Below are 27,542 nucleotides of genomic sequence, written 5' to 3'. Positions count from 1 at the left end.
GACCTTGTTTCTCATTCAAACCGGTCAATTTAGGGGTTGTGAGATAGATTAGGAAAGTAGTTTATTTTTTTAAATAAAAGAGATTCCTTAAAATAAGGATCTCCTTTAATTGAGGGATTTCCATACCTAATTAGGTAGTATGTTTTCCCTAAAGCCGTGTAAATGTTGTACAGTTTTCCACAGAGCAATATACAATTTTTCTGCCCTAGAAACCTACATGGTATCAGAGCCGTCCTCTCCTTGATGGCTGAAACGGCAGCTATTGAGGAAAGGAGATCCTCGGCTTCATCTAAGGCAGTGAGCTCTAACTCTGGTGAACCATACAGAACCACCATGAATCACGGGGGGGATTCCTCTCATAATTCGTTCCAACTAACCCTCCACAAATTAAATGGGAAGAACTACTTGGAATAGGCGCAATCCATGAAGCTGGCTATCGACGGCAAGGGAAAGCTAGGTTATTTGACTGGAGACGCGGAGAGACCTAAGGTTGGAGATCCGAAGCTGAATGCATGGAGATCCGAGAATTCTTTGGTCATCGCCTGGTTGATCAATTCCATGGAGCCAACAATAGGTAAACCATACCTTTTTCTCCCCACCGCTAGAGATGTTTGGGAGGCGGTTAGGGAGACCTATTCCCATGCTGAAAACTTTTCACAAATTTTTGAATTGAAAATTAAGTTGTGGAAGGCTAGACAAGGTGAATGTGAAGTGACTGTCTTTCATAATGAGATGGTTTCTCTGTGGCAAGAATTAGATCAATGCTACAATGATGAATGGGATTGTCCAACCGATAGTGTAAGGTTTATGAAAAAAGAAGAGAATGACCGAGGGTATCTTTTCTTAGCGAGCCTAAACCAGGACTTTGATGAGGTTAGGTCTAGGATTCTTGGAAAAAAAACCATTGCCTACACTTCGAGAGGCCTTTTCTGAGATTAGGAGAGAAGAGACTAGGAGGGAGGTTATGCTGAAAATAGATTCGGATATGAGACCAACCACTAACAGTTCTGCCTTTGTTTCAAAGAATGAATCGAAGAATGACAGGAAGAAGAAACCTGGGTGCGATCACAGCAAAAAACATTGGCACACACGTGAAAATTGCTAGAAACTCCATAGGAAGCCTCCGAATTGGAAGAAGAAGAATGCTCCAGACAACCGTGCACTCCAAGTATCCAGTGAAGAACATGGGCAGCAAAGTACTCCAGAAGTGCTTCCTTTCACAAAGGATCAACTAGAGCAATTGCACAAACTTCTCCAATCTCCTCAAATCTGAGTAAACCCATCAAATCCTTCATGTACCTTTGTCCAAACAGGTAAACCTGTCTCAGTCCCTGTCTCGGTTTTTTCTAGCAGCAGCCCTAGTCAAAACAGCTTCTGGATCATAGATTCAGGGGCTACTGACCACATGACAGGTTGTTCCCAGTTTTTTTTCCACCTATACTCCATGTGAAGGAAATAAAAAGATTAGAATCGTTAATGGCTCCTTCTCGGCAGTTGCTGGAATAGGAACTGTCAAGATAAATCCCTCTATAATCCTACATGATGTCCTTCATGTTCCTAACCTTTCTTGTAATCTTGTGTCAATTAGTAAAATTACTAATACTCTCAATTGTCGTGTTGTTTTTGACTCCTCTCGGTGTGAGTTTCAGGAAATGGTATCGGGGAGGATGATTGGCAGTGCTAAGGAAAGTGGAGGACTCTATTTCCTTGAAGATGGAACCAACTCTAGACAGCAAGTTCAAAATACTTGTTTGAACTCTATTTTTGTTTCTAATAATGTTATGCTTTGGCATTATAGACTAGGACATCCAAGTTTTTATTACTTAAAACACTTGTTACCTGATTTATTTCGAAATAAAAGTCCATCTTCTTTTCAATGTGAAATATGTGAATTGGCAAAACATCATCACTCTTTTTTCCCTTCAAGACCATATCAAGCTTCAAAACCATTTATGTTAATTCATAGTGATGTCTGGGGCCCATCCAGAGTCACAACAATGTTTGAAAAAAAAATGGTTCGTTAGTTTTATTGATGATCACACACGGCTTCGTTGGGTTTACTTACTAAAGGATAAATCTGAGGTAAAAGAGATTTTTAAAGTGTTTTATACAATGGTTGAGACAGTTTCAGGAAACAATCAAGTTGTTCATAAGTGATAATGGAAGAGAATACTTTAATGAAGTCCTAGGGGGTTTTTTTTTCAAAAAAGGGGATAATACATCAAAGCACATGTCCAGATACACCCCAACAAAATGGGATAGCTGAACGTAAAAACAAACATCTCTTAGAAGTGACTAGGGCATTGCTATTTACTCATCATGTCCCTAAGCATCTTTGGGGAGAATCACTTTTAACTGCAACATACCTTATAAACCGCATGCCTACAAAAATCTTGAACTTTAAAACGCCTCTTAATACCTTTAAAGATGCATTTCCTACTTCAAGATTGATATCTGATTTACCTCTGAAAGTATTTGGTTGTAGTGCATTATCCATATACATGACCAAAACCATAGAAAATTAGACCCTGGACCTAGGAAGTGTGTTTTTGTAGGCTATATAAAAGCTAAATGGAGGAGAAAAACAATCTGAACACTGCTATTATTAATCAGAAAACTTCATTACTTTACAGGAGAAATACTCTTTATATAGCCTAGGAGAACGAGTCTAACTAACCACCTAACTTCCTAAAAACAAGGATATAAAAAAGCTAACAAATACAACAGCATTACAACCCCAAAATACATGGATAATCTAACCACATCCGCTAACACTATACTCCAAATCAAAAGGGGTATAAGTGCTATGATCTGAGAACAAAAAGAATGTTTGTTACATTAGAAGTCACATTTTTTTAACATCAACCATTTTTTGATAATCATCTTCAGGGGGAGAGCCGAAGTGAAGATTATTCTGATTTCCTTGATTTCCTTGACACCACTGATAATGTTCAAAGTCCAAATTTCTTAATAAATGCGGAACCTAGTGACTTGACTAATGAGAACTTGGATGCTGGAACTATAGACGCATCTCATGATATTAGTAGATATGGAAATGATGAACAAACAGGTACAAAAAAGCAACTTGTCTACTCGAGAAGGAACCGGAATCAAGGGAATAAGACTGACACCTCCCAACACTGCCAAGAGTCTACACCTCAGATCATTCAAAACTCCATTGATGTTCCAAGTAATTCTCATATAGCCCCCACTCACATAAATCTTCCACATCAAGAGTCTAGTCAGTCTGAACCTGTGTATGAGCTTGACCTTCCAATTTCTCAATGTAAAGGTGTCAGAAGTTGTGTCAAATATCCAATGTCCAATTTTGTTACCTATAAAAATCTGTCCCCGGTGTTTTCTACGTTTGTCTCACAATTGTCTAGTGTGGAGATTCCAAAGAATGTGCCGGATGCTCTTGAAATTCCTGAATGGAAAGAAGCTATTCTTGAGGAAATGAGGACTCTTGAAAAAAATGGAACGTGGCAAGTAATGGAGCTGCCTAAGGAAAATAAGACAGTTGGCTGCAGATGGGTGTTTACAACCAAGTTCAAATCCGATGGATCCTTAAAAAGATACAAGGCTCGCCTAGTAGCTAAAGGGTTCACTCAAACGTATGGTATTGACTACCTTGAGACCTTTGCACCTGTGGCAAAACTAACTACTGTCAGAGTGCTTTTAACAATTGCAGCTGATCTAGACTGGCCACTTCAACAACTAGATGTGAAGAATGCATTTCCCAATGGCGACTTAGAAGAAGAAGTCTACATAGATCCACCTCCAGGTTTTGAGGAGAAATTTGGCTCAAAGGTATGCAAACTAAAAAAAAATCCTTGTACGGCTTAAAACAGTCACCGAGAGCTTGGTTTGAGAGGTTCACTCAGTTTGCGAAAAAACAAGGATATGCTCAGGGACAGGCAGACCACACCATGTTCACAAGGCATTCGACAGGTGGGAAGATAGTTGTTCATATAGTTTATGTTGATGACATTATCCTAACTGGGGATGACACGATTGAAATGGAGCAGTTAAAGCAGTGCCCAACCTCTGAGTTTGAAATCAAAGATCTGGGTTCACTAAAGTATTTTCTTGGTATGGAGGTAGCTTGGTCAAAAAGGGGAATTGCAGTGTCTCAGAGGAAATATGTGGTGGACTTACTTAAAGAAACTAGAATGGGTGGATGTCATCCTGCCGAAACACCAATTGATCCGAATCATGAGTTTGGAAGCAAGGAAGGAAAACTGGTGGATACAACTCGATATCAGAAGCTAGTGGGGAAATTGATTTACTTGTGACATACACGGCCATACATAGCGTTTGCCGTGAGCTTAGTAAGTCAATTTATGCATGCTCCTCGTAAAGAACATCTTGAAGCAGTCTACCGTATCCTTAGATACTTGAAAAACTCTCCAGGAAAAGGCTTATTTTTTGGAAAGAACGAGCAGCAAGGTGTCGAGGCCTACACAGATGCAAATTGGGCAGGGTTTATTTCAGATAAGAGGTCTACATCAGGCTACTGTACATTTGTGTGGGGAAACTTAGTAACTTGGCAAAGCAAGAAGCAAAATTTTGTGGCTTGTAGTAGTACTGAAGCAGAGTATAGATAAATGGCACATGGAATTTGTGAAATCTTATGGCTTAAAAGGATCTTGGAGGAACTGAAGACCAGTAACTATGCCTATGAAGTTGTACTGTGATAACAAGGCAGCCATTAGCATTGCCCATAACCCAGTCCAACATGATAGAACTAAACATGTTAAGATTGACAGACATTTTATAAAAGAAAAGATATCCCAACATCGCAACAAGTGGCTGATATTCTCACAAAGGGATTATTCAGATCAAGCTTTGAGTTTCTTATTAGCAAGTTGGGCATGATAAATATTTGTGCACCAACTTGCGGGAGAGTGTCAAAATAAGGAAAGTAGAGTGTTTGACCTTGTTTCTCATTCAAACCGGTCAATTTAGGGGTTGTGAGATAGATTAGGAAAGTAGTTTATTTTTTAAATAAAAGAGATTCCTTAAAATAAGGATCTCCTTTAATTGAGGGATTTCTATACCTAATTAGGTAGTATGTTTTCCCTATAAAAGCCGTGTAAATGTTGTACAGTTTTTAATAGAGCAATATACAGTTTTTAATAGAGCAATATACAATTTTTCTGCCCTAGAAACCTACACCGTCTTTTATCAACAATGCTAATGATAGTAATGAGCTAGTTAAATCCATAAAAATTAAGAAAGAATCAAAAGGAGAGAATATTATGTCCTCCTATAAACTAACCATTTATTTCAGACCAATGCTGACAATCCAACTCGTTCAGTTCTCCTAAACTTAAACATAAAGCTTTGAACAGGACTCGTGACGTACATTCTTTTGGTATCAAATGTTATGTATATACTTTCTTCACTCAAATTGTTAATCTTTTTTAGATATTGTTGACACTTTGTATTCTCGGTTTTCTTTGTAATTCTCTTTTTATCAAGGGACCTTTGTTTCTTACGAGAAAAAATAATAATAATAATAAAATAGAAGGCTACTGTATCCAGATTTTAGAATTCTCTTTTATTTTGGATAAGATCTTGTATTTGGGAGACAACCCTATTGGTGTTGTCTCAATAAATTTGTATTTACCTATCAGACAGAGGAACTATATAAATACATAAACACACACACACACACACGTGCACACTTGACTTTCCATTTTAGAAAGATAACTATGGCACGTGACGAGATTCAGGAAAATGAAAGCATGTTTACTAATCTAATCCTTTCGAATCTGATGGAGAACATAATCAGTTATGTAGGATTTTCAATATGAGAGTTTCAGAAGGATGACAAGAACTTATTCTATATTTAAAGCAAGCAATGGAAAATGAGCCTATCCCCTTTCCTGCCTATAATCCTCTATCCTCTCTTATACTTTTTTCCCTCTATCCAAAAACATATTGTTCAAAGAATTTTGGAAAAGTCAATTAACATAGTAAAAGCAAAATTTCTTACATGAAACATACTTGTGGCCCATTCTCTCTTTAAAATTAAATTTAGAAGTTAGATATCCAGGATTTACACACTACTTCATAAGGACGGGAAGTCAATGAAACTAACAGTCTAAAAGAAAACACAAAAACCATAAAAAGATGTCAATCCCTAAAACCAAGAAATGATTCAAGGTAATACCAGACTTAGCACCTCCCCTGTCTGATTTTAAGGGTCTTGACACATTGTATGAAGGATAAAACCAGTATATGATATAAATTAAAAAATTTAACAAATAGAACTTCATAAAGGGTTACCACTTACCGATGCACGATAGATGGCCGCTTGCAAACGACTCTGCCAAGTCCTACTTGAATCATCAGAATCACATCGCAGTATCAACGCATTTGCATCCTCAACAACCTATTTGGAAGTAATAAAGTCAAATCAAACACTCTCAACATTAAAGGACAATTTAGTAGGCGATCTTGGATTATGAAAATGCAGCAAGAACCTTGCCGTCTGGACGTGCACTATCACAAACAACCAGTACATGATCTGCACCACCAACAATCTCTGGCAGAACTCGAGATATATGCTTTCCACGTAAGCTGTAAAAGCATATCATACAAATATTAGTCGGCAGTAGCCACCCAAATACTAATAAAAGTTCCCAAATTCTCTGTTGTTTGTATCTTGGTGAAAATACTATTCAATTGACAGGCGCACTTTTAGAAACTGCCAGCATGCTTTAGCATAAAACCCCTTTTGGAACTTTCAACAATAATGTTACATGACCAAGTAAATGGAAATTGATGATTGTAGTAAATACGCTATTTACTACCATAAAGATTCAAAACTATGGTATTAGCTATGATTTCCCTATATATTTTGACAAGTACAAAAAGCCAACAGAGCGTATTTCACAAGTCAGCTAAGGTGGAATTTCTTGGAAACTAAAAAACACTAAATCATCACAAATTGTATTAGATGCTGCAAAGTAGATACTAGATCAATTTGGCATTAAAACCTGATATATTGCTTGTATGTTTTAGAGCCAGGGTTCTCGAGAACATAGAGGAAAGGCCCGACTAGGCAAAGATATCGCCGCTGCCACACTGCCTCTCTATTTCCCACACCCTGTCATATGAAATTTAAAAAGAAAAGAAAATGATAATGATCAATATCATTAGAATAATACAGAGCACTATCACAAAAATCTACCATGGCACCAAAAAAAAAAAGACGAAGAGGATAGAGAGAAAGAGAGTGCGCGACCTTGCGAGTAAGAAGAGACAGCCACCCCTCAAAATCAGCCTGATTCCAAGGTCGAACGAAATCTGAGTTCTCACTATCCTCATCCTGAAATAACTTTGCTATTTGCATCAACCGATGATATCGTGCTGGAGAAAAATGAAACCCTAATGATGGTACTTGTATTGCAAGCCTTGTTGAAGGGTAGGATGGATTCTCTAGTCGAATCTGAATAAGATGACATGATAACAGGCTATTTAGCGAAGTCAATTCAAACTAAAGAACCAAACAAAAGAAAAGCACACAGCGTAAAAAAAATAAATAAATAACAATAATAATATTATTATTAATAATAATAAATAAATAAATAAATTCAAGTTATACCTGTTCAACCTTTAACGTTACGCCACAGTTATCAATAACAGGCAACAAAATAGCATAATTTAAGTGGGCAGGAGCAGATTTATTTGCAGCAATTTGGCTCCAATGATAGTCTCCATCAACCAGAAAAGCAGATACATCCCTTAAAACAAAATTGAACTGCAAATACATGTCCAACTCCTTGGATGATTCAAAGTCATCCTGCAAACATTTTACAATTTTTATAGCACTTGACATTTAACAATTTCACACTTAATAGTAAAAATATTGCTATCTGCAATGACCTTTGTACGAATCACCAAATTTCCCAAGTCAAGCATAAGTTTTGTCGAATGCTTATTGTCAGGACAAAAATCAGTTGGAATTGTGATCTTGGGAGCAGCAATATCAAAGTCCAAGAGAAACCTAGCAAAAGGGCAACAGAAGAAAAGTCATCATGGAGATTACATAGAAAAACAAAGCAGTATCAATTTCACAAAAATTTCCCACCAAAGGACGTACACCCAAGACGACATAAATACCTGGATTGGTCTTTCAATGCTTTGTTCACTTGTTGCTGAGCAGTACGCTTTACTCCATCTATCGTCGTCTAGGAAATAAAGAATGTGAATAATGAAGAAAGTCAGAAGAGCATTAACTGAAATCAGTAAATTTCTAAAGCATAACTTGCTGGACCAGACCAAGCGGCTAATAGACGTCTAGGTAGTGATGCTGCAAAATGAGACTTGAAATCAAAATATATTAAGAACTACGATCCCATCTCTAATTGAAATTCTTGCGAAAGTACTCCAATTTGAACACATCTATGATATAAGACGCAGGTTAGTGTTTACCTTGATCATTTAAAATTCTAATGATCTTAATTTCGTTTCACAGTATTAATCCAGCTCAACTAACATGGAAGAGACTAGTAGGTGACTGAAGAAACTTCCATCAAGGTATACAAGTAAAATTCTCAAAACGCAGTACAGTCCAAAAAGACGTGTTGTTTTTCATTTTTCATTTTTTTAATTAAAAAATTGCTGTAAGGTTACACCTAAATTCTCCTAACATTTGCTACGGTTATTTATATACCAATATGTTAGTTCCAATTCTCCCAAAAGCTTAAGCTATTAGGAGGTAGGCCAACATTAGTTCTATGTTCCAACACTCCCCCTCACATGTGGGCCAGACAAGGAGGAATCATGTGGGCAAATATCAATTAGACAGGCTCAACACAGGAATATTAAATTATAAGCCCGTAATATGTGAAAGACTCAACATATTATGACAATTTTGAAGAGTGCAATTACAGGGGTTAGAACTCAAGACCTTCTCCAATACCATGTTAATTGTCCATTTCTCCCTAAAGCTTAAGCTTTTAGAGGCTTATATTTTTACATAATATTTTCAATCATATTATAAATTAATCCCAAACATCAATCTACAATAAACTTATTGAATCCAAGAGTTGAGACACTCAATTCCAGTAAAACTTGGCTAGCAGCAAAAGGAACTAAGGAACTATGTAATCATTTTTCAAATAACTGGCATAAGCTATTAAAAAAATAAAGAAAATAAAGAAACCTGCAAAGCTGAAGCAGTTCCCAAAGCTAGGGTCTGACTGACGGCAGTACTACTTTGAAAAAATTTGATAACTTGGTCAATAGTGTCCTTTATATACTGTCAATGAATGTAATCAGTGAACTAGCACACATTAAAGGAAGTATAACCAAGAAAACTATGAAGGAGAAGTGTAGAACCATACAGTCACATAACAGGGAGAAGCTTTAGCAACCATGCACCAATCAACTTTCACATCAAAAGGCTTATAGCAGAAAACTCCAGTTAATGAATCATAAGTGGTTGCACTCTGCATAGGGATGGGGAAAAAATAGCAAATTAAGTTAAAAGTTTCTAAAAGATGTTGTTTCGGACACTAATGTGAAACATTACCTCAGCAAGGAGACCATTTGGTGATGATAACCTATATGACCCCAGTTTCACGTCAAAAACTTTTGTCTCTGGATAAAGCTTTATGAAGCAATCAAGTCCTTCACATGATAATTCAGCTAGATACTCGTTGGACCCGTCAATAAGTTTAGTGGCACTATGTTTCATGTAAACATTTAAGGAAGTATGAAGAGCATCCACCTTGTCATTTATTAAAACTGACTGATTATCATCGCCTTCCTTATACCCAATGATTTTATTTAGCCGTTCCCAATCTTCCTCACTGAAATGAAATGGCTCGGTTTCATCTTTAAGGGACTGATTATTCCTGTAGGAGTATGCAGAATAAGTGTCAGACCATTAATCCTAGGGAATCAACGTACAAAAAGATAGGTTCTACTGCACTAGTCACAGCTACGGCAGCAAAAGCTTTTACCTTCCAAACGACCACCACGAACTTTTGGTTTTCTCTTTCCTTGACTGGACGTCTGATTCTGCTGACTCCTCCACAAACTTGTGAGCCAGCGTCCTGCAGAATATCGCACTCAATAAAAATACTTTGACAAAAAGACTACCCATTGGATCCACATATTGTGCTAACTCTGCTAGAATACATTGGCCTATTCATGTACCTTTCATACTTATGATATGTGGGTACGCTTATGTTCTATATTTGCATCTATACGTATGCATGCAACCACATGTGTATGTATGTACTTGGGTATTAAAGCTGAAGACGGCTTAAGATGCCAAGATTGGCCAAAAAATAATGGATAACGTAAACTGAATATTCGTCATTCCCTCAAAAAAAAAAAAAAGAATCATCACAAATTAATAATATACATTTATGATGGAAACAAATTACCTCCACTGAAGTATGAGTTCAATATCAAGTTCACGATCCATCTTCTCAATGTCTTCATTGTCATCGATTGTTAGCCGACCGGGCTCAGATTTAAGTAGTGAAGCATAAAGAGGGATATATTCTTTACGTAATTTTGCATACCTCAAAACTTGCTCCCATGGCAATTTTCCACTATCAGAAATATGATGTAAGAAGATATGAATACAAAATTACTCGCAAAAGGTTTTGCAGAACTCTGAATCGTGCCATTTCCGATATTAAAAATCTGATTTTAAACTATTTAGAAGAGTAAGATATCATTGACTACAATTAAAAGCTACTAACATAAAAATTCCTCGCCTTGTTTTATTTGTTGGAAAGTTTATTTGCCGTTAACAGCGTTCTTAATAAGAGTCATCATGCACATGAACAGTTACTGGAAAAACCAATTCTTCCAAAAATAAAATAAAAGACCAAAAAGGGGAGACACTCATTAACATACCTTCCCTTCTTCACCTGGTCAGAAACAGCTCTGTAAGCATACTTCCACCAAGCTCGAGGATCAGATTTCAAAGAGACGTGTGGACGAAAATGAGCATATTTCAAGCGTTGATTAAAGGCAGCAAAGTTATCGGCTAATTTCAAAATATCCCTGTATCCATCCTACAAGCAGAAGATACCTAAAATTTTCAGGGCCATTCAAAACATGCCTCTCGGTAGTGTAGCACAAAGAGGAAGCATATGATTAAACCTTATGTAAACATAGAGTGACATCATCCAAATTCACTGCTGCTTTCTGTAAAGGTTGACCACTATCAGCAAATTCGTTTACGCGTAGCTTTGCATACTTTGCATTTCCTGTCACTGGTTCCAGAATATAAGTGTGTTTCTTGACAAGTCTGTCGGTAAGTTTTCCATCTTTGGTGCCATATCTAAAAACCTGAAGCAGTAACAGATATAATTGAAGTTCCATATTACGAATACGTCACCTCTACATGTATGGAATGGCAGGAATATGCTAAAGGTTGTCTACCTGAACCCACTCTGAAGGAAGCAAATCCTCCCAGGGCTTATTGAGGTGCCATGGGACAATATCAGAATCCAAATAAAGTGCAAGGCAGTCAAGTTCAACGGACTGAAAGATAAAGGATCATAATATCAGGAGCAAGACTACAAGGAGATATTAATGGATTTATACGTAATGGAAAAATATTACTAGTTGTTCTCTTTCTTTCCCTCAAATATTCAGTTTCCGAGTGCTACAGATGATGTTTCTAAAATATGCCCCAAGGAAACCATCCTTAAAGTAATGAAAATTATGATAATATGCATTTCGCCTTAGCTGGCAGTCAAAACAAAATATTCCTAGGATACAGAATAGGAGTGACGAGAAAGTCAAAGGTTCTTCCTATGGCAGGAGGAAAAAAAAAAAGATTACAGATGAAAAGTTATTTGGTAGTTTTTTAAAATTATGCCTTTCAGACTATATGGTTGTGACATTCTAAAAGTAAAGAAAGTGCAAGTTAAGCACCAACATGATTGCTACTACATCATGTAAGATTCTATGAAGAACAATAGTAGAACCTTTTGTATACGGTCTAGGGCACCCCCAGTAACAAAAGTCTCCTTCCCGTTGTCATCAACTGTCACAGCGCTGAGTTTCTCCAAGGTTATGCCTGCTGCAAAAGGGTGTCCGGGATTGCTAGAAAATAGAAAATGTAAGGTTCCGACACAGATCAAAGAAAGTAACAAGTTTTCAAAAAATTGTCCTTTTGCACACCTCTCAATATCTTCATATCTGACGTGAATGTTTGAAATTGAAAGCTTTAAATTTCCAACTATTGTGCTGATAAGAGAACCCAACCATGATGTATTCTTCAGAAGAAGAAAACATAAACACACATAAGACAGCTTATAATAATGACTTTTCCTCGTATAAGATAAAATACAAATATTTTATTAAAAAAGTAGAAGCATAATACAAAGAAAAAGATGGAATAGCTGCTCCTCAGCGCAGCAAAGCAACAAACACAAAGACACTAAATAACATGTTACAACGCAAGTAAATAACTAAGGGAGGGAAAATGCTTCACTCCTTGGCAATTACATCCAAATACTGAACTCTGTCCAACAGAAAATTCACATCCGAGCTGAGACTTGTCTCCGAATATTCAAGAATCAGTTCAAAGTACAAAAACTTACAATTTAACTAAAAGGGAGCACATACATGACAATATTCCAGCCAAAAGAGATGCACAACATTGGTCAAATCAGCCAAGAAAAACCAAAAATGGTCAATAAGGGAAACCACAAGTTCAAGGTCACCTCACGATAAAGTATATTTTCCTATCAGAATAAAATATACATACACTCGCAACTTGGATGTACAAACAAAGTTGGAATGTATTTACAAAATGCAGTCGACTAAAACATTTTTCTAGGAACGGGAAAAAGACACCGTTGAGGAGAAAACATTAGTGCAAATATATTGGAGAAGGCAGGGAACAGAACAATTACGTTTCTATTTTCTTTTTTTCCTCCTTATTTTCTATCAAGTTAAATAATACTTTTCAGTTTTCCTTTTTGTTTCGACTAGTATTCGAGCGAAAATAATGTTATTATACTTCATACCCTTATACATGTATAGTCATATGGAATGTATATCGATACTTTGTACTCTGTGACATCATGCGATATTTCTATTCTCTACTAATCAATGTTATTCGCTTTATGCTTATCAAACGATGAACTAAATAATATGGAGTGTGTGCGCGCGCGCGCGCAAGCGCGTCATATATCTGCATGTCACAAAGAGTCACCACAAACTATCCAAACATAGATGCACAATATTCTAGTTTAAAATACATTGACAAGAAAATTATGTCGGATCATACCACTTCAGAATTCAATTGTTGAGCCCTTTCAACAAGCTTCATTTCCATTTCCTATTCCAAGAAAAGATATTTAAAGGGTTATTTAAAGGTCTAAATGCATGAGTCTATATTCATATCAATACATCGTCTTACCCGCACTCTGTTTTTCTTAGCTTCCTGGATGGCATCCTCACTAGACCCTTCAACTTGTGTTGCAGGTTCAGCTAATAAAAAAATGCGATCCAGATGAACTAGAACCGGATCTTGACCGAGCCTGCTCCATGGAACCTTTTTGTTTTTTCAAAATATCACAAAACACTTTCTCAGCAAAATGTGATAGTAGCTAGTATCACAAAGAACGTTATTTTTTTTTTTTTTAAGAATGTTATTCAACCTAAAACTTTCCACCTAATTATAGAGTTAATCGTTGTAATTAGAAAATCCCACAAGAGAAAATCTATTTTCCATCTGCTACTCAGGAAAGTTTATTTCATTGTCTATAACTCCAAGAAACACAAAGTTACGCCTGAATAAGCAAGAAAATCAATATATACAGGAACTTATTTCTGTAATGCTATCTACTCAGTCAATTTTTTTCATAATAACGGAAATTCATTAAACGAGGAAAGAATAAAATAAAGAAAACGATTTAAAAACCAAACAGGAAGAAACAAAAAGGTATGGAGTCAAATTTCTCAACAATCAAGACCAAAACAACTTCAACAAAACATACTACCAACTTATGAACCTAAAATGGATACAAACCCAACATACCTTAAGTTTCACTGAGCCAAGAAATCCAGCCTTAACCTTCACAGGCAACTTTAATGCATTAAGTGCCTCCGGCTTCAGCTGCATGTTTGTTAGCTCCACATCACCTGTTTTCCAGCCAGGTAACAGAAATAGAAACACAACTTCATCAAAAGAAAAAATAAACAAAAAAACAAAAAAGCGATACATGATAAAGACTTAAGTTCACTACTATGTTTAGTGTGCCTGCACAAATACTTAAATCTCTATGTTTCTTTACATAGAACTACTCCGAAAATATTTTCTATGAATCAATCCACACAACAACTCTCAAAATATCAATTCAAGTTATATCTACATTTGTTGCCCCCATCTTCATTGGCAGAAAAGCTAATACTTAATCCTTAAACTTATTAAACTGACTAGAATGCTCCCAAGAACCTAAAAAATACCCATCTCGCAACACTCCATTTTTCTAATTATAACTGCCACCAACTACTCCTAACTCTCACTCTGCAAATCTAGCTCGAATCTTGTTTTATTAACAATCAACAGCTCTTTCACAGTACCACCACTAAAATCCCATCGTAAAAAATGGCTCTAGTGCAAAATCGATAGTACCATACGAAATATTTCGAGTGCCAAATCTATCACACTACTGAATTCAAACTGCTTTTTGTCAAATCGCAAAACAACTAAATTTCACTTCCGAAATCAGAAGCATTTTGAATCCGAAATTCCGCCATAACTTCATCAACAACAAAAAATGATACATAATAAAGACTTAAGTACATTACTAAGTTAAGTAGTGTGCCTGCACGTATACGTAAATCTCTGTATTTCTTTCCATAGAAATCGATACATCAATCCACACATCAACTCTCAAAATATCAAGTCAAACTGTATCTACATTTGTTGCTTCATCTTCATTGGCAGAAAAGCTAATACTTAATCCTTGAACTCATCAAACTATATATAGAATGCTCCCAAGAGCTTTAAAAATTCCATAAGAAACGTTTCGAGTGCGAAATATTTCAATCGCAAAACAACTAACTTCCACTTCCGAAATCAGAAACACTTCGAATCCGAAATCCCGCCACACTATCTACTCCAGTCGCGTAAAAAAACTAAGTTCGAAGTTCGCATTTCCAAACACAATAAACGAAATCCAAACCATTTCAATCGCAAAATCAACCAAAAAAAAAAACGCGAAAGAGTTTAGAGAGAGAAAGAGAACCTTGCCAAACGCTGATCTTGAGGGCTTCTTTGTTGAGTCCTCTGACGTAATTCCCAAGGTACCTCTGCAACAGGTACGCCACCTGATCCTCCAACATTTTCCGATCGTCGGCCGGCGATCAGTCTCACCGCCTCCTCATTCCACGCCGATTCCCAAACTGCAATTTTCAGAGAAACTTTTAGAGAGAGAGAGTAGAGAGAGAGAGGAATGGGATATTCGCAGCTTTGAAGCCACGTCTATTTGATCCGAGAAGACGCTACACAAATGACTCTCTGTGCGGATTCTACTCTAATTACCATACGATTATTTCATTAGCCAATTAAAACACGAAACGTGGAATTGAAGTTGCGCTAATTGATGAAGTCAACGAAAGACGGTGGCGTGGCAGGGAAGAAAGGTGATTGATTCTCTTGGTGTGCTCACCGGATTTTTACCGGAGAGCTGATGAGTGGTTTTGACAATGGGCCCAGTCATATCCGATTACTGATGCGTGAAATTCCGAAACTGCCATTGTTAAAATTCAAATGGCGGTGGAAAGGCTCGGCGACGTCGTATTTTTTGGACGAATGAGACAGAGACTTGACTGCAAGACACGTGGGTCGGGGTTCTGCACCGTGGCGTCTTTAGGTGTCCGTTTAGAACACGTTTATGTTCTAGGAGGACGTTTGGTTGGAAGATTCAAACCATGTGATTTGAATCATTTTTTATTTACTTAAATTTTTTGTGAGAAAAATACTGTAACGAACTACAAATTATGATTCAAATCAGGGAACAAATCCCTCTACTAAACATCCTTTCCGTATTGTGTTATTTTAAAATAATATAATGTTTAATGTTTTTTTTGCATTGTATAAAATAATATCATATGTTAATTTAATACAATACACTCAGCATTGTATAATACCCAAAAAAATAAAAAAATAAAATCGGCCGTATTAACTCGTATTGTATTGTTTCTTGCAAGTGAGCGTGTTATTTTACCCATCTCTTCACTCACCTTCGATGGCTCCCGACCCTCTGCGTTTCTCCTTCGAGCTTCTCTAATGGCGTTTTCCGGCGACGACGTCATCTCCCAGTTTATATACCATAGACATTCCCTATGATTTTTCATTTCTGTTGTTGTTTGGCTGGTGTTTTAAATTTGTATGATGACAATTTCAATTTTTTTCATTCAAGTGATGCGATTTACGGCTTTGCTTGGTAGCACTTTCATATTTATTTTTTTTTGAAAAAAGGAAAACATTGGATGGATTCTTTAGAAGTACATATCTCCACTTGAGATCAAGTTTCCATAGTTTTGCTATTGTAGTACAGGACCATAAGAAGCTTCTTACTTAACCAGGAAACTGAAATATTGTGAAGTTCTTGCTTTCCTCAACTTGTCCGGTAAATGAATCATGGGTTCTGGTTTACTGTTTTGACAGATAAAGAACTTAGACTTGATTGTTTAACGGTGGAGATCTTATCCCTTTGAGTTTTCCTCTTTGGGACAGTTTTCGTTAACTTGACAATATATTATATGCTTAATTCATTCGTGAATGTGATCATGGCCTCCTCGGCAATTCGAGCTCCAACATGTCTGTGTTCTTTGTCGTCAACGACCACAAAACCGACCATTTTCAACAATCTATCTTCTCATCCTTCTTCTCTCCTTCTTCTCCTTCTTCTTCTCTCAAGAATTAAAAAGAATTGAAAAGAATTACAATTGGCTAGAATTAAAATTCTTCTTCTTCTTCTTCACATGACTTAACAGAAGATTTTATTTTTTATCCCACTTAGTCTCCAAGAATTAAAATTGGCTAACCATTGACACAAAAAGAATTACAATTGGCTAGAATTAAAATTCTTCTTCTTCTTCACATGACTCAACACAAGATTTTATTTTTGATCCCACTTAGTCTCCAAGAATTAAAATTGGCTAACCATTGACACTGATTTTTGTTGCAAAAATCTTTTGAACTTGAGTTTTATGTTTATATATAACTTGAGTTTTGAATTAAAGTTGGCTAACCATTGACACTGATTTTTGTTGCAAAAATCTTTTGAATTCCAAATAGATTCCAATGGTGTTTGAATACTTTTTTTTTTTTTTTTTTGAACATGAAGAGCTAAAGTGAAATATTGAAATGTTTAGATTACTAGTATTTTTTTTTTTCTTTCAACGAGAATTAATTACTTTTATATATTGAATTGTTTTGCAGATTAATAAGGATGCTGAAGGTTAGAGGAAGAAGAGTTTTCCAATTTATGATAGGCTTGCTAATATCTTCGGTAAAGATAGAGCAATTGGTAGAGGAGCGGAAACACCAGTTGAGAATATGAATCAAGAGGTTGATGTAGATGATGCAACAGAAGAAGATGATAGTAGGTCAGTGAATCAGACTTCATCTAGACCATCTAATCGAAGGAAAAGATGTCGCTTAGAAAATATGTAAGATGGAATGTTGGAAGTTGCATCTGCATTCAAGAAAATATTAATTGGGCAGTCATTTGAGCAAATGAGGCTAATTAGTGAGCGGCTTATTCAAGGCAATGGAGATGGAAAAGATATTAGGCCTTTCTGAGGATGACTAACTTGATGGGTACGTTTGGAACTCATTTTAAAATGATTTTATTTTTTATATGAAAATAAAAATAAAAATATTTTTAATTTCAGACATAAATCATTTTTGAAAATGCATTTAGTAGTTTTATTAAGAGATTATTTTCAGTATAAAAAAACTCATTAATGTTTCTTTATCTCTCTCTGGTTGAGAGAGGAGAAAACGAAAATAAAAAAATGAAAACGACTAAAAGTCGTTTTTCATTTTCATCTCATTTTATACTAAATTAAAAAATTATTTTTATTTCTGTTTTTTTGTCTTTATTACGCCAAATGTCGTTTTAGATACGTTTTCATTTTTTTCTTCTCAAAAAACGTAAAAAATAAAAATGAGATCAATTTCAAACACAGCCGATGTTTTGACCCACATGTTGTAGAAACCACAATACGTGGCAACGTTTATGTCCATAGATGGCTCATTTGTGAGGAGAATTTTGAGGGAGATAAGGCGGCCGTGATAGGAGGAGGGTTTACTTTTGTGAAACCAACATGCTTTTGAGAGCTTGTTAGATGGCTTAGACATTTGACCTACTATAATATATTAGTTTTTAGACCTTGTTTGGAATTCGTATACTTGGGTAGTTGTTGATCTATGTTTGTTTTTAGAATGTATTTTTTATTTTATAATCGTATTGTGGCATTATAATTATTATTGATTTTTGGTGAAAATGGCTAATTCTCAATTCGTATTGTTTTTGGTTTTTATCTTCATTAATTTATCAATTTGAGGTTCTTATTAACAGAGAGAGAGAGAGAGCAGAATCTGTATAGGGAGAATAATGAGAGAAATTTTTGAGTGAACAAGTAAAAAAAAAAATGTACAGACGAAATGAGTAAAAAAATCCAATACAATGTGAGAGTGGATATTCTGCAAATAATTAATTAATTATTGTTTTCTTAGTAATACAAGCTTAAAAGTCATTCTTTAACAGAGAGAGAGAGAATATAATCTTAATAAAATAAAAACGTGAGAGAACAAAGAGATAAAAAAGAGAAGAAAGTGTAGAGAGAGAACAAAGAGAGAGAGAATGAGGAGAGAGAACAAAGAGAGACATTTTAGAGAGAAAACAAGTTGAAAAGAAGTGCATAAAAAATGTGTAAAATAATCCAACACAATAGTAAACCAAACATTGTATATTATAATATAACATGTTAATACGGTGCAACACCAAACAATGTATTGTATAAGAACAACACAATACGACATAATACAATACAATACAATACAACACGTCAAACATACCCTTACACTCTTATTCATCTATGCATATTTATTTAACTGTATTAAAGTATCGTATTGTATAATAATACAATAATGTAATGTTTAGTGTGACTATTGTATCTTATAAGCTAATATAGATTGTAAATTAATACGGTCTATGTCGTACTATTAAATACGACTCACTCTTAAAATATTGTATTGTATTATTTTATATTAGCAATTGGGAAAAGGTTCTAAAAAAATAAAAGAAAAATTTAGAAAAATAAAAGTAAAAAAATGAAAAGAAAAAAAACCGAGAAGGAAAAAAAAAGGAAATAAAGGAGGACATTTTTTTTATAAAAAAATGTCACAAGAAAAGGAAAAAATTACAACAACAACAACAACAACAACAACAACAACAACAACAACAAAAAAAAAAAAAAAACATAAAAGGTAAACAAAAAAAAAAGTTTTGCCGAAATGCTGGCAATACGGGAAACGGATTGTGATCTAGTATAGATGTATGCATGTAATAGATTATTTGTCTTTATTTGACTAGTTTTTTTTTTTTTTTAGTGATACATTTGACTGGATTGTTTACTCACATATTTTGATTAAGTTAAGAAAAATTTACCAGAAGTAACGCTTCATAGCCTGTTGAAACAATTGAGAATTCGTTAAAACTCAGTAATTTGATCAGAAAATGTCATTGAAATAATCTGTGATCACCTTCATCACACCATCATTGGGATGTAATCATGTAATCCATTTCCCAGCATTATTGAACAACTGTGCTTTTCTAGGCTTTACAATAGAAAAATGTGTTCTTTCAATTGCCTCCCTGCAGCCAATCAGCTCTTGCCCTTTTGCCTACAAAACGACTCCTTCCAAAGATAGAGTTTGTCGTTCTTCTTTTTTAGCCTGTGAATCCGCCTCATCTTCTCCCACACAGTTATGAGCCTCGTAAAAATCTGAAAATAAGCCTGTTTGGTTCATGGATTAGAACCATAAGATTATAATTATTTTTAATTTATGTGTGTTTTTTATGATAGAAAATATTGTAGTAAACCATGAACCATAATTCGAATCAGAGAACGAATCCTCCAACCAAACGGGCTCTAAATCTTAAATTGCAAGATCTTCTTGCTTAGATTACCAAATTTTTGTTTACCCACCTCGTGAGAAAAGAACCTCACTACACTTGCTGAGTTTCTAAGTCTCGTTCATTTTACTGATTCGAGTTTTACTACAGTAAAAAACTCTCATAAATAGTCACATTTATTTTTTTTACTATAATAAAAAACTTTCATATAAAATTACATTTCAAATCGAGTTAAAAATTCGAATCAACGAACTAAAAGGACCTACTTAAACTCAAATCATGAAAAAGACAGTCACCCACCCACCGATCAAACTTATCTTTTTTTTGTACATCTCTCTTTTTTTTTTAACACAACATATGATCATTACTTTTGTCAAAAGACAGGCCTATGTGTCCTTCTATAAAAAGTATAAATGATGTGAATAAAGTAGAAATTAAAAGGAAAAAAAACTTATAAGATATTTATTTAATCTCGAGTTTAATAATTATTTTATAAGTTTAACAAGTAGAATTAAATGTGATTTACGTATAGGTATATAAAAAATAAAATGAAAGTGTCAATAGGCGCACGTAAACACAGTCATCCATCATGAGTCTGAATATATATAAAGGGAAAATAATTATACTTGACGTAAGGGACAATTAATTAATTTTTGGGTTCATGTGTCACTATAAGGGAAAACAATGGTGGTTAGTTTCTTCTTTAAAAAAAAAAAAAATTTGAACTGCGGATCAAAATATTAGTAATCATTCTGTTTTTTTTTTTGAATGACCATTATAACCTTGTACATAGAAAATAGATAGGTAATCACCACTTGGTTAGATGTAAACCTCTAAAAATAAAATTTAAAACCCTAATGAACCTTATCTAAAAAAATATTAATAATAAAACAAACCCCAAAAAAAGAAAAAAGAAAAAGAAACAACATCATGAGAATCAAATGAAAAATTTCATTGTTTGAACAAATTAACCAGCCAAACTTATTACTGGAAATTCATTCATTAATAGTACAGAAAAAACCAAGCTAGGAAATTCTAAAAACGCATTTCTAAATTGATCATCTCTTACATTACAATACTAGTTTGTCATGGGAAGCTGGTTTAGGGGATTATTATGAGGATCAACAATGTTGTTCACGATGGTTACGGTGGTTTTCCTTGGTAGTCTGAAGGGTTTCCCTTCAGTGCTGTTAAGTAGAGGAGAGAAAAAGAATAATGCAAACAACACAGCCTTGAGCTCCTAATGATGCCATGTTAGATATAGGTAGTTGGCAGGATATAATATATATATATATACATATATATATATATATACACACACACACACACACACTTTCTAGTAAGAAGGCAATGGGTAGGGTTACTTTCAAATAGAGCTATATATAATGTTATGTTTGTGTGAGCTAGCGCTATATTTGTGCAGGAACTTTAATAGAGAATCACAAAAACAGATTTCATTATTTCACAAACAGAAAACAGACTTTTATAAGGCTTACATAAAACAGATTTTATTATTTCACAAATTACAGAAAACGGATTTTATAAGGCTATATCACATGGCTTTAAATATATAAAACAGATTTTATTATTTCACAAAGAGAAAACGGATTTTATAAGGGTATATTTGGCTTTACATTAACTACTATACCATATTTAGTCACATTAATGCACACTTCCATTTGTGATTAATCACTAATAAATCTTTTGGAACTCTATAGTACAGCTGGACCTACATCCACGTGCCACATAATCACAAAAGGAGAAAAAAAAAGTATAATTTCTGTAACGATAGTTAAAAGATTTCAAAATGAAAACATAATTTCAATATAAGATGATATTGAGTGGTGGAGTGAGAAATTTTTTCACGGGAATATGAATGAAACTAAACTATATATATTAATTAAAATTACAATGAAACTATATTTTCTTAAACATGGTCTCTACTTCCACCTTCATTTTTATCATTTTTTTTCTTCTTTCAATTGACTAATTTTGTAAACTGTAACAGTGTTACTTCACTTTTAAAGTTTATAAGTCCCAAGAATTATAAATATACATAGTAGTATAGTTAATTTTTGTTTTATTACAGGTTTTAAGTTTAAAAACATAAAAAAATATTAGAGTCACTCTTTTTCTCACATTTATCTTATGGACTCCTAATTACCTAACTTACCCACTAGTGTATTGTCTAGGATAACCCCAAGGGGATGTTGTCTACTTCCAAATTGGACGATTAATCTGGTTTGTTTGTAAATGTGTTATAGAATAAAGACATCTATTAAAAAAATATTAAATTGGATAGCAATTAAGTTTCTACAGTAAAAAACTCTAAAAAAATATTATATCTGACTTTTTCTACTACAGTGAAAAGTTCTCACAAAATGTCACATATCAGCTTGAATTAAAAATTCGAATCCGCGAAGTGAACGAGGAATAAATATGTTTGTTTGATATGATCCATTTATTTATAAATAAATATTATTCAATTAATTTTCAGCAAAAAAATACATTATTCTATTAATAAACAGTTAATTGTGGATGGATCTTAATCTTTAATGGTTGACGGACTCATATCCTCTATAGTATGTATTTTTGATAAGATATATCAATGAGTGAAAACACTCGATGGATTGATATCTCGATATATTAGAAGCATATTATTTAGGGTAGTAAGAGACTTCAATCATAGATATGGAATTTATAACTTCAATATTGAACATTACTCTCGTATCTATTAGATTGACTAAACTTTAATTTGTTCATATATAAAACATCTATTAGAGAGTTAACAGAATTCATGGATAAAGATAAAATTAAAGAGGTTAAAACAGATTTATTCACCTAACTCTAATTACCAATATTCATAATAAAGACTCACGTCACACGATAATTAACTGTATCAGTGAACAAAGCTTTTTGTTTTTTTGTTTGTTTGTATATATTAACTTCTCATAAATATATCTATATATATTCTTATGGTGCAACGTCTTTAATTCCTAATCGTGACATGAATCATAGTTAATTATTATAATTAATTGATTAATTATTATTTGAATTAAATATTAATATTGGAGCTGTAAATATATAGGTCCACTTTGTCCCCATGCTAGCTTAAAAATATCTATGATTAGAATATTCTTGGCATGGTATTTATTTGGATTATTATTATTAGTGACTCTTGAAGGTCATTTTTACTTTGCTCATTAAATTTTGAGAATTCTCATTTTGCTCTTTAAATTTTAAATTAATCTCATTTAAGGCCTTTTGTAAAAATTTCTGTTAAAATTAAATAAAATAAAAGAGATTAAGTATGGTCATATGACTTTTAACCGTTTGCTTTTAACAAATATTCAAACAAAAAAATCATGTGAATGCATTACTCTTTTTTTTCTATCTATTCTAACAAAAGAGTTAAGTATGAGTAATTTAAAATTCGAGATTTTTTAAAATTTATGAGTAAATTAAAAAGACCATAAAATTTAGAGACACGTGAAAAGGTATTTTCATTTCATTTGAAGTATGTATGTTGGGTATGTAATTTAAAATAAAAAAATCCAGTCGGTAATCAAAAACATCAAGTGAGTTCAAGTATGCTGTTGGTGTTGGTACAAGTAAAGTTTTTACTTCAATGACCACGCAACATGGTGGATATGGAAATATTTTGGGCTCTTGAAAAAAGTTGTAGAAATCATTTGGATAAAAAAAAATTTAAAAAAAAAAGAAGATTATGTAATATGCCACTAAGATCCAATAACTTTAAATTAATTTTATGATTATTATCAATAGCATCTCCTGAACTTTGAGGTCGTTCTCAATTTGCCCTTTAAACTTTAAATTGTTCTCACTTAATTCTTTCTGTTGTAATTTCCATTAAAATCATATTAAAAAAAAGAGATTAAGCGTTGCTATGTGGTTCTTATATATTTGTTTCTAATAGAAATTCAAACAAAAATACCATAAGATTGCATTACTCTTTTTTTTTATCTGTTTTTAACAGAAATTACAATAAAATAGGTTAAGTGGGAACAATTTAAAGTTATTAACAGAAATTACAATAAAATAGGTTAAGTGGGAACAGAAATGAGATAATGCTGCTAATATTTTTGGGCTTTATATATAAGATTTTCTTAAAGCTATATTGATCCATGCTAACACGTTATTAAAAGGTACCTATTTTATGTTAGAGGACCATAGCACTTGGAAATCGCAATGTGATTTCTGAACTGTTCTGATACATGAGACGAGATCCTCACCCGAAAAATAAAAAAATAAAAAATAATAAAAATAATAATAATAATAATAGTGTTGCATGTGTGTGTGTATATATATATATACATATATTTCATGCAGAACCCACATATGCTCTGTCACATGACAAATCTTTAAAATATGCTCAACAATTTTTGCCAATCACATCACTATATGAGATGTACATTATAGACACTTGGGACAGACATATCATGGGCTCATGTGAAGAAATTTTTTTTTTTTGCAACTATACCACACGACCATGAAACCATTTGCGCTGAAGTACAAAATTCAATACCAAATTTGATGCATTTGCAGAAACTTTATTGATGCATTGACACTGCCAGACTGTTTATGACTCTAACTTTGCATCACATATTTGTTTTTTTTTTTTTTTTTGTTGTTGTTGAAGGAAAACACATATTTGGTGTTGTCACAACGGGTGTCGGTAAATATGGAAACTTTCAAAACTACTGGATTCCTCTTACTCAGCTAAAAGAATAAGACCATCCACCAGAGAACTTGTATAAATTCAGATAAACCTAAAGGCTTGTATAACTCATAGATTTTACATAAATAAGAAAATTGAAAGAGTGAAAAACATTTTTACCATTACTTTTAGAAATGGGCATTTGTACAAAGATGTTCTCAGATTCACTTAATCCACTGGATAACTAGGGTAAGCAATGATTACCGAATTTGATCATGGCGTAAATATAGAATTTTACAATTAAATACTTAATTCAATTACTTCCGAATTTACTTAAATTTACTAACTTATCCAAAATTCTTACCATTTATTTGTAGGGAGAAAGAGAGAAATAGTCCAAGACTTGAGATGAATTAATATTAATAGGCCAATAGTTTACATAAGTTAATAAATAAGCCAAATTACTGTTTTCGTCCATAACTAGTCTGGTTATGAACCATAACTTGACAAGTTATTGTCCATAATTATTTATAACTTGTCTGGTTATGAACCATAAATTGACAAGTTTATCCATAACTTATCTGGTTATGAACTATAACTTGACAAATTATGACCTATTAATTTTTATAACTAAAAATTGATCTATATACTTTCTTAAGCTTTTTATATTGGCCTATTTTCCTTATTTGTATTACAGAAAAAAAAATTTTGTTTTTCTGAATCATCCCTTGCGAACCAATAATATGAGCTAACTTGACCAACCGAATCCCCCAATGAGTTTGAAGAAGTTGGGCCAAGCGTATGGACTGGCTCCTTGGCCCATTGTGCTAGTTTCAAACGTTTATCTTGTTTTCTTAGCAAATGTCAAACTGTTAACCGTTGAGTGAAGGTATTTAGCCCCGGATTTAAGTTGTTAGTTTGAGTTGAAATGTGATATTTTTTAAAAGTTTTTAATTGTAATAGAAAAAAGTTTGATGTAATATTTTTTTAAAACTTTTAACTGTAAAAACCTAAAATTAAAAACTCAAATCGGTGAAATGAATGAGGCCTTACTCTTTCTTCTCTACCCAAGCTAATTCACTGTTCCGTTCATTTTATCGATTTGAGTTTACTACAGTAAAAAACTCTTAAAAACAATCACATTTAATTTTTTGACTATAATAAAAAATTTTTATAAAAAATTACATCTCAATTTAAATTAAAAATTTAAATTAACAAACTAAACGAATCATTAATTTAATTAAGGACTTGATTACAGCCTCGAGAAACATGACTAAACTTTAACGTGGAAGCTCAACATGAACCCCCACTAATGTTTAGTAGCTCATTCTTATCTCTTCAAACTTTTTCCACTTAAAAGATGTTTTTTATTTTGCTAGTAGAGAATGTACTTCAGAATGGAGATGATTCGTACTTCACTATTCGTACTTCACTCATAAAAATATCATTTCGGAAGCAGTTATGACACGTCTTATATTTTAAAATAGAAAATTTCTCCAATAGATTTAAAAAAAATAAACTGATGTATTTTATTTTATCGATTTAAATTTTAAATTTTAAATTTATTATAATTAAAATTTTTTATAAAAACTCATATTTAATTTTTTTCATTATAATTAAAATTTTACATAAAATCATATTTTTATTTAAATTAAAAACTCAAATTAAATTTTATTCTCAACAGTATATTAAAATTATTTATTTTACATAACTTTTTTTGAACCTAACATGATTTTAACCAACCTGACCATACCCGTAGAAATACATAAAAAGAAAACTCATTTTTTAAAAAGGAGAAAGAGGGAAATAAAGACTTAAGATGAATTAAAATTGATAGACTAATAATTTATATAAGTTAATAAATAGACTAAATTACTGTTTTCGTCCATAATTTATCTGGTTATAAACCATAACTTGACAAATTATTGTCTATAAAATCACGATATTTGTCCATAACTTATCTAGTTATGAACTATAACTTAACAAATTTATCCATAACTTATCTAATTATGAACTATAACTTAACAAATTATGACTTATTAATTTTTATAACTAAAAATTAATTTATATATTTTCTTAAACTTTTTATATTAACTTATTTTCTCCTATTTCCGTTTTTAAAATGGGGTGTACTTTTTTCAAAAATATATTACAATATACTTTTTCCCTTATTCTGGGCTAAGAGTTCAGACCATAGCGGAATATCTTTCCCGTTGTAGACTTTCCAACGTTCCTCTGGAGCATCAAACTTTCTCGTTGCTTTCAATTGGCAACATTTTATCGCCTGTTTAATTCACACGTTACTGTTGCTGATTATTTTAACATTTAAATTTTTTATTAAAAAAATACTGAAATAAAATTAAATCTATAGGTTTAATCGAAACAGCTGCCTTAAGTTTCTCGTCCCTTGTAGCTATCGAGAGCGGTGTTTTCTGGTTCAAAGTCAGGATTGCCTGATCTAATTATGACGACGGCTTTCAGATGCCACTAGAAGGTCTCAGAAAAGATGAACTAAATAAATAAATAATAAAAAAAAGGGCACTAAATGTGATTTTTCAAAATTCCGCCAAAATTTCAACTTCCCTGCCGTCAAAACAAATCAAACTTCCTGACATAATCAAAACAAAAAATGACAAAAACTAAAAAGGACAAAATTGAAATCTAATGACAGCACGAGAAGGGCATGAGAGGAGTAGTTGTTGATATAGAAA

At 33.3% G+C, this 27,542-nt stretch overlaps 1 protein-coding gene across 1 annotated transcript in view; it reads right to left on the bottom strand.

Annotated features, from left to right (window-relative positions):
• LOC21406130 overlaps nt 1–15,441 on the bottom strand; it is a 70,849-nt gene extending 55,408 nt beyond the window's left edge. The window contains exons 1-21 of the mRNA XM_010112229.2: nt 15,249–15,441; nt 14,036–14,139; nt 13,415–13,549; nt 13,283–13,333; nt 12,169–12,263; nt 11,973–12,090; nt 11,422–11,523; nt 11,140–11,328; nt 10,891–11,051; nt 10,410–10,580; nt 9,981–10,073; nt 9,548–9,872; nt 9,360–9,464; nt 9,179–9,274; nt 8,134–8,201; nt 7,897–8,017; nt 7,616–7,813; nt 7,256–7,459; nt 7,008–7,117; nt 6,492–6,588; nt 6,302–6,400 (exon numbers count right to left, since the gene is read on the bottom strand). Coding sequence (XP_010110531.2) covers nt 6,302–6,400; nt 6,492–6,588; nt 7,008–7,117; nt 7,256–7,459; nt 7,616–7,813; nt 7,897–8,017; nt 8,134–8,201; nt 9,179–9,274; nt 9,360–9,464; nt 9,548–9,872; nt 9,981–10,073; nt 10,410–10,580; nt 10,891–11,051; nt 11,140–11,328; nt 11,422–11,523; nt 11,973–12,090; nt 12,169–12,263; nt 13,283–13,333; nt 13,415–13,549; nt 14,036–14,139; nt 15,249–15,345 — 2,739 coding nt within the window. The 5' untranslated portion in view covers nt 15,346–15,441. The remainder of the gene's footprint in view (nt 1–6,301; nt 6,401–6,491; nt 6,589–7,007; nt 7,118–7,255; nt 7,460–7,615; nt 7,814–7,896; nt 8,018–8,133; nt 8,202–9,178; nt 9,275–9,359; nt 9,465–9,547; nt 9,873–9,980; nt 10,074–10,409; nt 10,581–10,890; nt 11,052–11,139; nt 11,329–11,421; nt 11,524–11,972; nt 12,091–12,168; nt 12,264–13,282; nt 13,334–13,414; nt 13,550–14,035; nt 14,140–15,248) is intronic.
• Nucleotides 15,442–27,542: the final 12,101 nt, after the last annotated feature.

This window comes from Morus notabilis, unplaced genomic scaffold (genome assembly GCF_000414095.1).
Source record: "Morus notabilis unplaced genomic scaffold, ASM41409v2 Scaffold135, whole genome shotgun sequence".
Lineage (NCBI taxonomy): Eukaryota > Viridiplantae > Streptophyta > Magnoliopsida > Rosales > Moraceae > Morus > Morus notabilis.
The sequence above is the reverse complement of the archived record's forward strand: the minus strand, read 5'-3'. Positions and strand labels throughout refer to the sequence as shown.